Source organism: Dreissena polymorpha, chromosome 8, assembly GCF_020536995.1.
Source record: "Dreissena polymorpha isolate Duluth1 chromosome 8, UMN_Dpol_1.0, whole genome shotgun sequence".
In the NCBI taxonomy this organism is placed as follows: domain Eukaryota; kingdom Metazoa; phylum Mollusca; class Bivalvia; order Myida; family Dreissenidae; genus Dreissena; species Dreissena polymorpha.
This window is the reverse complement of record NC_068362.1, coordinates 18,491,325-18,505,707: the sequence shown is the minus strand read 5'-3', so window position 1 is coordinate 18,505,707 and position 14,383 is coordinate 18,491,325. Positions and strand designations below refer to the sequence as shown.

At 36.3% G+C, this 14,383-nt stretch overlaps 1 protein-coding gene across 8 annotated transcripts in view; it reads left to right on the top strand.

Annotated features, from left to right (window-relative positions):
* LOC127841037 (allene oxide synthase-lipoxygenase protein-like) overlaps positions 1–14,383 on the top strand; it is a 101,322-nt gene that overhangs the window by 72,241 nt on the left and 14,698 nt on the right. For all 8 annotated transcript variants that reach the window (XM_052369542.1, XM_052369543.1, XM_052369545.1 and 5 more), the window contains 5 exons: positions 1,136–1,233; positions 2,629–2,761; positions 5,309–5,404; positions 8,524–8,620; positions 11,000–11,117. In XM_052369542.1, the coding sequence (XP_052225502.1) occupies positions 1,136–1,233; positions 2,629–2,761; positions 5,309–5,404; positions 8,524–8,620; positions 11,000–11,117 (542 nt within the window). The remainder of the gene's footprint in view (positions 1–1,135; positions 1,234–2,628; positions 2,762–5,308; positions 5,405–8,523; positions 8,621–10,999; positions 11,118–14,383) is intronic.

Below are 14,383 nucleotides of genomic sequence, written 5' to 3'. Positions count from 1 at the left end.
TGTAAACGAGACGTTTACAAATTCTAGCATCGTGTATTACCTTTGTCCCGACAAAAGCGCACGAAAATTATGCACCAATGTACAATGTCACGCCATACCCATGGTTCGAAAGCATGCGTGTATTGATTTTTGGATAAAAATTTGTAGCACAAAGAACATGTAGATCAGTTGATTTCGATTAAAAGTTTTGTTGTTCTTTTTAACTTTTAATTAGCCGATAATTGTCATAAATGTGTGCTTGTAATAGTATGAGCTACAAATAATAAATTATAAATTAAGAATCTCCTTTCCAGTAATAATAGGTGATATTCGCACGTGCGGAAACAAAAAGATCAAACGGTCGCATATTGCTTTTAACCCAATAATCCGCCACTAATAAATTGCAATTTGAAAACTGGCTGTCAAAATGTTTATCACACATCACGCTTCAGTACTACAGAGCCTAAACCGCAGACTGGAAGTACGTATCAATTTTTTCGCCGTTGCGTCTGTGTAATTTTGCCAATGTACATGACTGACTTACTTGCGCGTGACCACTCATATGGGGGGAATTTAACATTTGGGATGCAAAATTGCTGGCCGCTGGCCGGAGAAACGGAATTACCGCTTAAGAGAGGTGCATTATATAGTGTTTATCGATGGTCGCGGCACAGACCGGCTGCCTACACGGGGTGACTGGCGATGAGGGGTGACTGGAAGAAGGGGTTGGAGTGTGCTGCTGAAAATGGTGGTTTTCTGGATCATGCGATAACTTTAAAAGTTCTTTGGCAATATGGACATTATGCACATCATTTCATTTTGTTCCTACATCAAAAATTATGGTTGCTATGGAAACAAATATATATTTTTTTAAATCTGAAAATGTTGGAATTTCTGACAATGGTGGAGCCGGTAGGGGACATATATTGCTTGACAATAGACTTGTTGAATGAATTTTAGCATGCAGAAAGGTATTTAGTATTGCCAGAATAAAAGGTTTTCAACCTTTTGTGCAAAAGGATAACTTTGCAGTTTTGTTCATGTATTTTTTTCAAAGAATGGAAGGGATTTCAATGCAACCATGCTGCAAGGAAGAGGTTTTATCTCATGGCAAAGTGGATAAGTGCTCAGTTACGTTGAGTTTTTTGTGTTGCAGGGATGTACGCGCTGGAGTAATGATCTGTGTTTCGCAGGCCAGAGGGTGGCCAGTATGAATCACTCATGCATAGAGTTGTGCACAAAGATACCAGACAAGTAAGTATTTACTGTAATGAAGCTGTTAAATTTAATATTTGTTTACATTTTCAAGATGTCCCTATCTTAAAGGGGCCTTTTCACGTGTTGGTAAATTCACAAAATTAAAAAAAGTTGTTTCAGAATTGCAAATTTTCATTTTAGTTATGATATTTGTGAGGAAACAGTTGTACTGAACATTTGCCATGCTCTTAAATAGCCATTATATGCATCTTTTGACGATTTAAAAACTTTAAAATTATAAAGTTTTGAAACGCGAAACGAATGAATAATTTGGCGTGTTCTGTTGTTATTTTATTTTTGTGAAACTACGAGGATTGCATCTATATAGTATAAAATACATCCTTCATGGGATGAGCACGGATGGCCGAGTGGTCTAAGTAGGTAGACTTTTACTCCAGGACTCCAGGGGTCAGTGGTTCGAACCCTATTGAGGTTTACTTTTTTTTCTTATTTTAATTGTATTCTTGATTACCTGAGCTTTTTAGATCCAATGATTACATTTATTTATACAAAGCATATAATGACAAACTTCAAAACATGCCAAAATCTGTGAAAAGAATGGTAGACAGTGCGCGATTGTATTATTCGTAATCGTTTTAGCTGGCAAGTTCAGTAAACCCTCTGTTCAATCAGATTGTGAGGATAGTGCTATTTATTCTTACATTTGCATAGCAAATAATGTTAATCAATTTGGAGAAATTCAAACTATCATCACCAACATATGTCTTTTTATGCCCCCAGATCGAATGATCGGGGGTATATTATTTTTGGTCTGTCAGTCTGCCTGCCTGCCTGCACGCTCGCCCGCCCGCCCGCTCGCCCGCCCGCCCACCCGCCCGCCGGTCTGTCTGTTCCAAAACTTTTACCTTGCTCATAAAATGAAAACTCTTGTGTCTATGTTCTTTAAACTTCATATGTGCATGCATCTCATTGAGATCTACAATCAGACATGGTTTGAGGTCACTAGGTCAAAGGTCAAGGTCACTGTGACCTTTACAGTAAAAAATATACCATTTTGCTCATAAATAGCTTCTGTTCGGCTTTTAAGCGCAGTAGGGGGCATTGTGATTCACAAACACAGCTCTTGTTATGAAAATGTTTTCACTGATAAAAAAATCTGCTATTTAATCAGTGATCAAATAAATCTTTTATTCTAACCACAAGGCAAAAAGAGGAAAATTTCACGAATTCAATACAGGTGTGTACTTTAATTACCTCGCAAGCAATAAATATTTCAGCAAATGCTTCACAATTTTTAGAGATGAAATTTCAGAAATAAGACTGGTATTTATTTCCAAAATATAAAATTACTGTCATGAACACCATATTAAGAAAACATATGAATGTCTCCAAATTAATGTCACAGCTATTCGGCAATGTTATTGTTGACAGGTTTGGTGTGACAGAGGAGCTGTTGAAGCCATATCTGGAAGGCCAGAGCCTACAAAAGATACTGGACAGCAAGAGGATGTTCATTGTGGACCATACAATACTGGCAGGGTTGCCGTGTCGCAAGGGATTTCATGTAAGCTCCACAATGGTTTGAATTTTGAAGGGACATTTGTTTATTCTGATGTAAATAGTTCCGTAAAAGTCATGAATTGTTGTTATAAAATGAATTAAATAATTAAAAACAATTTTTTTAAAAGAGCCCAACATAAAAGTTTTCCTTTGCCATGCTTTCCATGCCACAATTGTTTCAATCAAAAGAATATAGAGATCATTAACAACTTGGTATTGTCTTATTATGGAGATGTCCACATAAAATGCAATGTAATTAACATTTTGAAAGTAATTAATATATATAATGATTATTGACTTAATACATTAAACTTCTTAAATAAAGGTGATGTTTATTATAGGAAAGATTTTTTTGTTCAAACCAAAAACTTGAAAATGTTTATTGGATTCAAATAAAACTTCATATGAAGGGTAAAGAGCTTTAAGAGGGAGTGAAGAGTTTAAGTACCATGACTCTGTTTTCATTATGTACAGAGTTATTGCTCTTTAATACCGGTTGTGTGCACTCTATAATTCCCTTTTTATGCCCCCAGTAGGGTGGCATATAGCAGTTGAACTGTCCGTCCATCTGTCCGTCCAAAAACTTTAACATTGGCCATAACTTTTGCAATATTGAAGATCACAACTTGATATTTGTATACATTCATGTGTATCTCATGGAGCTGCACATTTTGAGTGGTGAAAGGTCAAGGTCATCCTTCAAGGTCAAACGTAAAACAAAAACAAATACAAGGGAAGTATTAAGCTTTACAGGGAGATAATTTTTATTTATCATTTGGCAGGTACAGATCATTTTCACAAGGGAAGTAATATTTTTTTAAAGGGATATAATAAAAAACAAAAATTAATAAATCAAAGCGGCACAGTAGGGGGCATTGTGTTTCTGACAAACGCATTTCTTGTATCTTATTATATTAGGATGACACTTCATAAATCTAAAGATACATGTATATAATTATAATTATGTGGTTTACTCTAGAGTAAGAATTTCTTTTGCAAAGCATAATTATAAGTATATCATTGATTGTAATAAATATTCATATATCAATATGGTACATTGAGATTTTTCTTCTTTAATAAATAAATAAACCATGTGTTTTTCCCAATTTTCAAAGGTCATGATCACACATTTAAGGAGTCTGGCACTAACACTAAGAGCACCTGTTTTCATATGAGAACGTATTTATCATTGGAAGTCTTTGACCCAGTTCATCTTGCTGCAGATTAACTGCATACTTTATCTCACAAAGCTTAGAGGAAAATGTCTGACAAATCTATTTTTAACAGTTTTTTTTCTAGAGAAAATATTTGATAAACTGATTCAGTTTTTATTTAGAAATTGCATACTATTACATGTGTTATTGTATCACCTGTTCATCTATTTTTATTTTGCTTAACATAAAAGCAATAAATTGACTTAATTATCCCCACGCTTTTTGAAAAAAAGGTGGGGATATTGTGGTGATCTCCGCCGTCCGTCCGTCCGTCTGTCCGTCTGTCCGTCCGTCTGTCCGTCCGTCCTGGCCACTATCTCCTCCTACACTAAAAGCACTAGAACCTTGAAATTTACACACATGGTAGCTATGAGCATATGTGCGACGGTGCACTATTTGGAATTTTGATCTGACCCCTGGGTCAAAAGTTATAGGGGTTGGGGTGGGGCTGCGTCAGAAATTATCACTCATTTTTTTAGGTTATTTTACATTTACTTCTTTATTTCTACACCGATTCACTTCAAATTGATACTGGACCTCACCTATGACAATACGGTCAATCTCAACCATGCATGGCCCCATTCCCAACCCTGGGGCGCCCCGCCCACATAGGCCACACCCACCAAAAATTTCCATTTACTATAATTTTTTCATTTCTACACGGATTCACTTCAAATTGATACTGAACTTTTGTTATGACATTAGGGTCAATCTCAACTATGCATGGCCCCAATCCCAACCCTGGGGCGCCCGCCCACATAGGCCACACCCACCAAAAAAATCCATTTACTATAAAAAAAATTTAGGTTATTTTACATTAACTTCTTCATTTCTACACTGATTCACTTCAAATTGATACTGAACCTCTCTTATGACAAAACGGTCAAACTCAACTATGCATGGCCCCGTTGCCAACCCTGGGGCGCCACGCCCACATAGACCACACCCGCCCAAAATTGCCTTTTACTATAATTTCTTCATTAATACACTGATTCACTTCAAATTGATACTGAACCTCTCTTATGACAATACGGTCAATCTCAACTATGCATGGCCCCATTACCAACCCTGGGGCACCCCGCCCACATAGGCCACACCCTCCCAAAATTGCCTTTTACTATAACTTCTTTATTTTTACACCCATTCACTTCTAATTGATACTGAACTTCTCTTATGACAATACAGTCAATCTCAACTATGCATGGCCCCATGATCAACCCTGGGGCGCCCTTGGGTCAAACATGCGGCGTGGGGATACGCGTCGGCCTCTGCCGCGCCATTTCTAGTTCACATTACTAAACACTTAGTTATGTCTTACATGTTGCATTCTTTTCCAGTCATGTGTCCCCATGGCCCTGTTTTATGTGAACAACAACAAGCAGCTTATCCCTGTTGCCATACAACTAAACCAAGATAAGGGAACAGACAACCCTGTAAGTATTGTGTTCATAAATCAGAGGATAATTTCCATGAATCAGTGTTCTTTTTCCATCAATCAGAATATCACCGATATGAATGAGAGTAATATTTCCATGAATCAGTGTTTTATTGCCATGAATCAGTGTATACTTTCCATGAGCCAGACAATTATTTCAATGAATCAGTATTTTATTCGTATGAATCAGAGAAATATATCCTTGAATTGGAGTATTTTTTTCTTCCATCAGGGAATTCTCTCCATTAAATCAAGTACTTTGTTCACTAATTTGAGTTTTGCTTCACAGAATCTGAGTCATCTTCAATGAATGATGGTATTCTTTCCATGAATGGAGTACTGTTGATATTAATGGCTCTACTGATTTTACGAATTGGAATAGTCTGTAAATTTTATCAATATGAGTACTTGGTCAATATATGATGCCTGCTCTAGCAATACAGGGTTCAATGCATGTAGATATTAAGTGTCGCCCACGATCAGCCTGTGAAGGCTCTCCAAGATTAACGTGTGAAGCCCGCACTTCCTTTATACAAAACAAGAAATATCTTTAAAAAAGATATACGGCGTTGATTGTGGTTGGAGTTTATGGAAGGTAAAGATTTAAATGAATGAGATCAAGGATAGCTAATATCTTTTTCTGTGCAGTTTTTAGCTGCATCAAACGCAGTACGGGATGTTACGCGGAGTTTTCGCGGCTTATTTTACATTATTACATATTGCTGGTCATAAACCTACAAAAAAGAAAAACAAAGTCAACCGGCCACACGCGAAGTCTCCGTACATATTTTAAATATGTATACGCGCGTTCTTCGAACAAACCTGTTTGAGTGGTTTATCGGGAATTGCTACGTGTATTTGATTCGATTATTAACAGTATCGAGAATCATCGCGCTCATACTTAATACATTAGTCAATATGCTGCAATAATACATTAGTAAATATGATGGAATAATTCTTGTTAATTAATTAAAAATAATATTTATCATGGTATTGTTGAAAACACATTAAGAATCTATTATTACATGCCATAAAATAATATCGCTGGATACCTTCATTTCACATCTTTCTGGTGGTAAAGAAAATTCTGGTTCACCTAGTTCACGCTATAGCGTCTTTATTATATAACTATTATATAACTGACCGCGAACTCCGAACAGCACAGAAGGTCTGACCTGTATATAAACTCTGACATTCAAACACACTAACCGCGAACTGACCCCTTATACCTCGCGGGTTGAAATGCAACACATTAAAGTGAGGCATCGCTTCCACTGCTCTTTATACTTTTACATATAACATGTTGACAGGAATATGGAAGTCAGTACTAAATATGAGAACATGGCCTTTAAGTACACAACGTTCTCGCGCTGAAAATCCTCTGAAAATAAAAGATGTACGCACAAACTGTATTGATGTCGAGATTGAGTGTTAAACTGTTCTATCTATAAAGCCTTTTTATTAGAGATAAAACTGTTTCATGCTGAACACGCAGTAAAACAGTGTTACAAAGACGCGGACATGTTTCCAATGTTCTAGTGGTATTATCAAATCAGCCAATGCAGTCAATGAAGTGTATTCATCTGTACTTGGCTGCGGGAAGTTTTATTTGAATTCTATTGGACGCTAACAAAGGTCAGGCTAAGGTGAAAAGCTGGCGTATTCAGCTGACGCCGAAAAAACAATACAAGTGGAAAGTGTTGTCCCTGATGTGGGACAACACTTTATGCACATGCGTTAAGTCCTGTTTACCCAGAGGGAAGCTAATAATAAAATTCGCCCCATTAGTGCAAAAAGGTACCATGTGACATTGGAATTAGAAGGCACATAGCACCTTTTTGCACGAATGGGGCTATTATCTATTATCCCTTCCATGACTTGAAGCTTTGTGGGCTTCAATATTAATGTTATTTGTAGTAAAGATTTTGTAGACAGATCAGGTGTCCAATTTTGCATATTAATGTTAAGTAATGTTGGTACTTAATGTCAACTCACAATTTAATTGCTAGAGTAAAAACGAGGTTTGTTATACAAGTATTGACAAATAGTTTTTACAAAAAAAGACAACACTTTAAATTCAAATAAGGTGTTTTGCAATTCTATGGGGATCTAAATCTCTGTTGTATTAAAGGCAGTTGTGTCAGTGGAAACTCATTAAATGGGCCTTAAGAGTTTTCTTTTGATTTGTAGACTTTTTTTAATTATTCTCCTTTAATATGTTTACATTTAATGTATTATGGCTAGTGTAAAAATCATTGTAGTATACACATTAAAAGTAAGTACAGATTTTTAATGTTTGGCTCAACTTTTCTCCACATATTCGGAGCTGAACTACTCACGGAAATGTTGGAGTCGGCATCTAAATAATGTTAAGGTAAACTTGCAGCATCTTTATATCACTTTCAGCGGTTTTAATTGAAACTCTACTAGGCTTCATTGTGTGAGGTCACTGACCAAGTTCCATAACTCTGATCTGCAATTTAGCAGAATTAGGCCTCTTTTTGTACTTCAGATGATTTTTTGCATGCTAGGACATAAGATCTTTATACATGCTGCAGATATTGAAATAAACTTATCCCTTGACAACTAACAGTATTTTGTACTCCAGGTCATTTTTTGCTTGCAAGGACATAAGCTCTCTGTACATGCTACACATATTGTAATAATCTAAAGATATGTTCTTAAGTCAGGGTCTTTATTTACATTCCTTGACCAAGACTTATAACTGTAAACAGCTTTTCACTGGAACTCCAAAACAGCCATCTTGAAACAGATAAAAAAAAATAAAACATATTTAAAACAGCCATCTTTGTTAAAATCTTTACATGAGTGAATTCACAAGTCCTTGTTATCATGAAAGCTCTGAAAAATTAATATTAAATAAAGTGCTGAAGGCATTGCAGTGGTTTGCTATTGTATAACATGATGCATAACTCTACCTCTAAAATTGGATGTTTTTGCAAATTTCAATTTTAAATGAAACATTGTACATTCAACAAGTGTATTGAGAGTTTGTTAAAACCCAAATATTGTTTATGTTAATGCACTGTTCCAAGAAGTAAAACAGTTATTTTTTTGGCACCTAAAAATCATTGCTGAACCAACCATCATTTCCAGGTGTTTTTTCCCAATGATCCCCCAAATGTCTGGATGAAAGCAAAGATGTGGTTTAACAATGCTGATGCCAATGTCCACCAGTCCCTCACACATCTTGGTAAGTAGCAGCAACACAAGTTTTACCACTCATATGTATTTTAGCCACCCTCTGTTAAAAAGGAGTTTAATGCATGTGTGTAAAGTGTCGCCCTAGATAAGCCTGTGCAGTTTGCACAGGCCATTCAGGGACGACAATTTCTGCCTAAACTGGATTTTTGCTAAGAAGAGACTTTCTTGAAACTAATAATATCATAAAAGCGGAAATTGTCGTCCCTGATAAGAATGTGCGGACCGCACAGGCTAATCGGGTACAACACTTTACGCACTTGCATTAAACCCATTTTTCACAGAGCACGGCTCATATTTACATGTATATAGTATCCCTTATAACTCGATATTTCCCGTCAAGCATGTCTGTTTTAAAAACTGAAAAGCCCTTCTTGCTTTCAAAGGAAAACACCTCTTAACTGTAAAAGCAAAAAGGTACATTTCTGGTTTCATGTTAAATATGAATGGGAACTTTGATGTACTTTTCTTTCAAAACTAAAAGATAAATTTTCGTAACCCCTAAAAGTTATGCAAAATATTGTAGAAGTTCAATTAATTAGCATTTGTTATCTAAACGTTATTCTGAAAAACAATTGTCTGTTTAACCCTTTCCCACTCAGAAGCAAAGTGAAAATGGCTATATGCTCACAGCAGAATAACTCACAGGCTGTTCAGGTTGTTTGCTATTTGCTACTAATCAGTATCTAATGGTTGGAAATGAAGCCTTTAAAACTTGAATCTATTAAGAAAGGTATTTAATTAAATATAACTTTCTACGGGACTGCAATATTACTGCATCAAAATACATATCTAAGTGGTAAAGGGTTAATGAATTATCCTTCATATCATCAAGTTGATGATCCCTTGGGTGGATTGGAACAGTTATTTCTATGAATTTCCAGCTGGTGTTTGAGATAATGCCTATATCCCACAAGTCAAAATTATCTACAGGTAAAGACCACAATCTTTCATATTGTGGAGAGTCCACATATACAAATCAGACAATTTATTTCCTGTTATTTGATGATTATTTGCAAATCAAATAAAAAACTGTTTATTGGTATGGATCACATACCTCAGAATTAACTGGGAAATGCAGATGTTAATAACAGATGTTTGAGGTTGTCTGAATCATTTTATGATTTAGTTATTTCAATCCCCAGTCCTATTATAAGATAGCCACAATTGCTGGATGATTTAAGCCAACGCAAACCTTGGTATTGCATGTACTTTTTAGACTGAAATAAAAAAGTGCACTTTTCTTGAAGTAGCCATTTAGGTGAAACAGGAATGAAAATTCTTCCACAATGAAGAATCAAAATCATGAGAACTAATACTTATTAGTATTAAGATCTGGAAACCATGAGTACCTGCCTATTTTGAAATGAATGAGGTTCTTTTGCACCTGATGCTGCATTATGTGAGGATCTGCAGTGTGTTCCGATGCTCATAACTAATAAACCTACTTGATATCAAGGCTGCTTGCACAAAGCTTTATATAGTTGTCTTAATGGTAGAGTGTATGTTAGCAAATCTAGGACTATTGTTTTTATTGTAACATTTGCCAACCCGTCAACAAGTTGCTTTAATGGTTGAAGGTTTAAACTGGCAATATAAGATTTTGCACACACTGTAACTTCATCCTTTATCAAGCAATTTTCAAATAGTTTACTTCAAATGTTCGCCATGTGCAGACAGTGTCTTATAGCTTTAAGGTAAACATCACACGAAGTCATTAGTCAAATTATGCCATAACACTGCTTGATCAAACTGAAAGATAGTCATCTGTCATGATAAAATAGCACCCCTTTGGCAAAGGTCTATCTAACCAGAAAGATCTAAGGTCAGGCATAATGGACAAAAGGCTTGATATATTGCTAACATGTTTTCAGTTAGTTTTTTTACTGAAAGATACTTTATATTGATGGGTTTATGAGCTGAGCGGAAGAACTATAGAACCCTTTACCTACCCCACCTGTCTTGTATCATGACCACAAACCAAACCAACGTTTGGAGTTGGGATAAAACCTGGGTAGCCAAGGTGAGAAGCATGATTGTGTACCAACCAATGGCTCATCAGACACCCTACCATGATTTTCTCAGTCCTGTTTATTTGAGTACTCACTATGGGAAAATCAAGCCTTATGCAGGTGGGTAAAGTGTTGTCCTAGATTTGCATGTGCAGTCCGCACATGCTTATTAGGGACAACACTTTCCGCCTAAACTGGATTTTTGCTAAAAAGGGATTTCCTTTAAAGGAAATATACCATAAACACAGTGTCGTGGCCGATTAGCTTGTGAAAACTTCACAGACTTATCAGTGACAGCACATTATGTTGGTGTGTTAAGTCCCATTTTCTTCGAGCATGGCTCATTAATGTTTTTTCAGGCTTCACCCACCTGCTGATGGAGGGAGTTACTGTGGTGACGCACAGAAACCTTTCACAGTCACATCCCGTCTTCAAACTCCTCTCACCGCATTTCCTCTACCTGATTGCCATCAACTCGTGAGTAAAAACGTTGTAGTACCATATACAAAAAATACCAGTATTATTGTGGGACTTATTGGGAAAGGATTCCAGGACTAAGGAACCCTCATTATCACTGAATCAAGTATGCCTTAGTATGTGCACTTTGTATTGGTAAACCAGCTTAAACAGGAAGTGTGAGTTGGTTTACGGATGCCATGATGGAACTGAAATACTGTTGTGTACAGCAAAAATTTAAACAAATAACTGGGCTATAGATAAAAAGTGTTTTTGCGTTGTTACGCAATTAAAATAACCCAAAACGTAATGAAATTCAAAATAAAGAGTACAAAAACGCAAATACCAATTTAATAACTTTATTCCCGTAAAACACCTTGTGTCACAAAACGCAATTCTTACCAACACTGGGTGTATTTTTTAGACTGGTTCTTTTCTGTACAAAAATGTACTTGAAAGTTTATATGCCGTCCTATGAAGGAAAGAAGGCAGTCTTTCCAGCCGTTATCAATCTTTGGGTTATTATTGTAATTATTCATAGACCCGTCCGATTCTTACTTTCATTTTCAAGGTTTTCAACTCAAAATGACCCGAAAATGGGATGCATCGCACTGAACAGCCATCACTTCATCAATTGTGCAGCAATTTTCACAAACTCATTCTTATTCAACACAAGAATGATTGAAATTGATAAGAAATTCAGTAATTGTTTGTTGTTATGTACAGGTACCTTTTTGAATTCCATTTGTATAAATAATATAGCAACCTTAGTAGATTTTTATTATATTATATATGTCATTCCCTAAATTACCCAATTGAGTTAAAAAAAAAAGGGGGGTGAAAAACCCAATTAAGCTCAAAAGTATGGGTTGAAAATTTTGCTAAAACTCGATTGAATTTACAAGAACCCCATAGTTGTCAAAAACAGGGGGTGATTACCTAATATACCCCAAAAGTTATCTATAGCCCTGCAAATAACAAGCAATATCAGCATGAACAGGTTGTATGATATATGAGTGTCATCTTAGTACATGTATTGTCGTTTTTTTTTGGGGGGGGGGAGGGGGGTTGGCAGGGGGGGGGGGGATAATTGTGTTTTTTATAGGGTTGGATATTAATTTTTCCATATAGTGTGAGCCTTGTCTATGGAGAAGGTGTACATTTGCATTTAATCTGGTGCTCCCAAAACATTCCTTATTAACATGAGACTTTTCATTTCACATCATTTAAAATAAGTGAACCAAAACACATTAAATTTTCTACTTGTAGTGCTAAACATGTTATCCAGGCTCTATCAGTGAAGGCCAAGTTTAAGTTTACTACAAAAGCTTGTATCAGCTAAATAGAAGAGGTTCTTGATAATGCATGTCTTTATTATCTTGTTTACTTTGATATTGTGTGCATTAGATTACTTTTTTGTAGCCTGTTGAGTTTTTTGATAACCTTGGCAAATACCAGTGGCGCATGCAATATGCATCTAGACAAGCAATCTTAGGACCAACTTAGATATGTAAAGATATAAGCCTCGCTGTGGGAAAACTGGGCTTAATGCCTGCTGGTAGTATTGTCCCAGATAAACCTGCCCACATGCTAATCAGGGACAACACTTTCCACCTGCAGGGCCGTACCCAGGATTTTTTGACTGGGGGGGCCCAACCGGGAAGGGTTTGGGAGGGTTCCCCCCTCCCTATATATATACTTTTTTAATTTGGCACTTTGCAAGGTGAATTTTAATGCTTATAAAAATGGTGTTTTGTGATATGAATTAATGGAATATAACAAGTAAATCAGCACATTTCGGAAGTCTTAAGCTTTAAACATTGGTGTGAATTCACAACAATATTAAAAGCTTTAGATATTCGAAACTTACAGGTTTAAACTGACGATTATCCACATCAACTCTCGTATTGCTTCCACCATTTTTTTCACAAATCAATAACGTCACAGGTTTTTTTCTCTGATTTTTGGGGAAAGACCTTTCCTTTTTTAAGGAAAAAAATTGCGCGAAACGCCTAATTTTTGGGGGAAATAATGAAAGTCTTAAGTAATCAATTTAACATATTTTACTGTTTTCAAACAAATTCAAGGCAACATATAATTTAATTATACAATATTTTTCTACACTGGATCAGATTAACTCATATATTGAGATCGAATTGTTGTTTCAATTTTCTTTTTTTTTACCAATGAGCCATTAATAGGTTGACATTACTCAATTCTCGGTACTCAATTATAAATGCGGGGAATCACGTGGTCAGATTTGATAAAAAAATAGCCACCGATGCCTCGATTTAATGGGAAATTGAGTCTTCAAACAGGTACATCTACCTTATTACGTACTTGTTTTTAATCGGATAACGCCTATCATAGGGCCAGCCGGAACCGTTTTCCGCTGGTTGGTCTGAGTGTGGAGGTAACTCATGGAATATTTCGCAATTTCCTGACGGAAAATGTTTGAAGACTCAATTTCTCCATCGAATTGATGCATCGGCGGCCATTTTTTTTAATCAAATCTGACCACGTGATTCCCCGCATTGAATTATTTTAAATACTGAATTCTGCCAAATTCTTATCTCTTGCTCAGCAAATTTATGAATCTGTTTTTCTTTTCAACAGACATGTTATCTATCTCATCGTAGTCTTTTTCAGTGATTTCCTTGCAAAAAATGATAAATACTAAGTTTTAATACCTTTGTCAGTGTTTTGTTCCGGTTCAAATTCAGGGGCCTATCTCAATGTAAAAAGTATATATTGGGACCTAAAAATTCCCAAATAAAAGGTTTCCAAAAAAAACAAGTTAACTTTTATAGAGGAAAAATACGTCTAGGGGAAAGGGCCTTCTCAAAGAAGGAAAAACACCTGCGTCAGCAATAATCAGACCATATTCTACAACCTCCTGTAGCAGTTGCTTCCATTTGCTGCACTAATCAAAATTCATGTTACATCAACCATCGATAGATAAAGCATTCATGATCACAATGGGGGACTGATCGGGGATGTGTGTACAAGGCGATAAGAAAACATTGCCTAGGGGCTTATCTCCATTGGCGAGCGCTAATCCCCTTGTTTATCGGGGACAATAAAACATAGCTGCTCTTGTTTTGAGGGAAAGTGTACTGTGGGCCCTTACACGAGAGAAAAAATTGCAGTGGGCCGATCATTTAAAAAAATCATAGTTCGACAGCCAGCTGGGGGGGCCCGGGCCCCTGGGCCCATGGCCTGGGTACGGGCCTGACCTGTATGGTATGTTTCGTTTCAAGGAAGTCTTTTCTTTGCTAAAATCATAT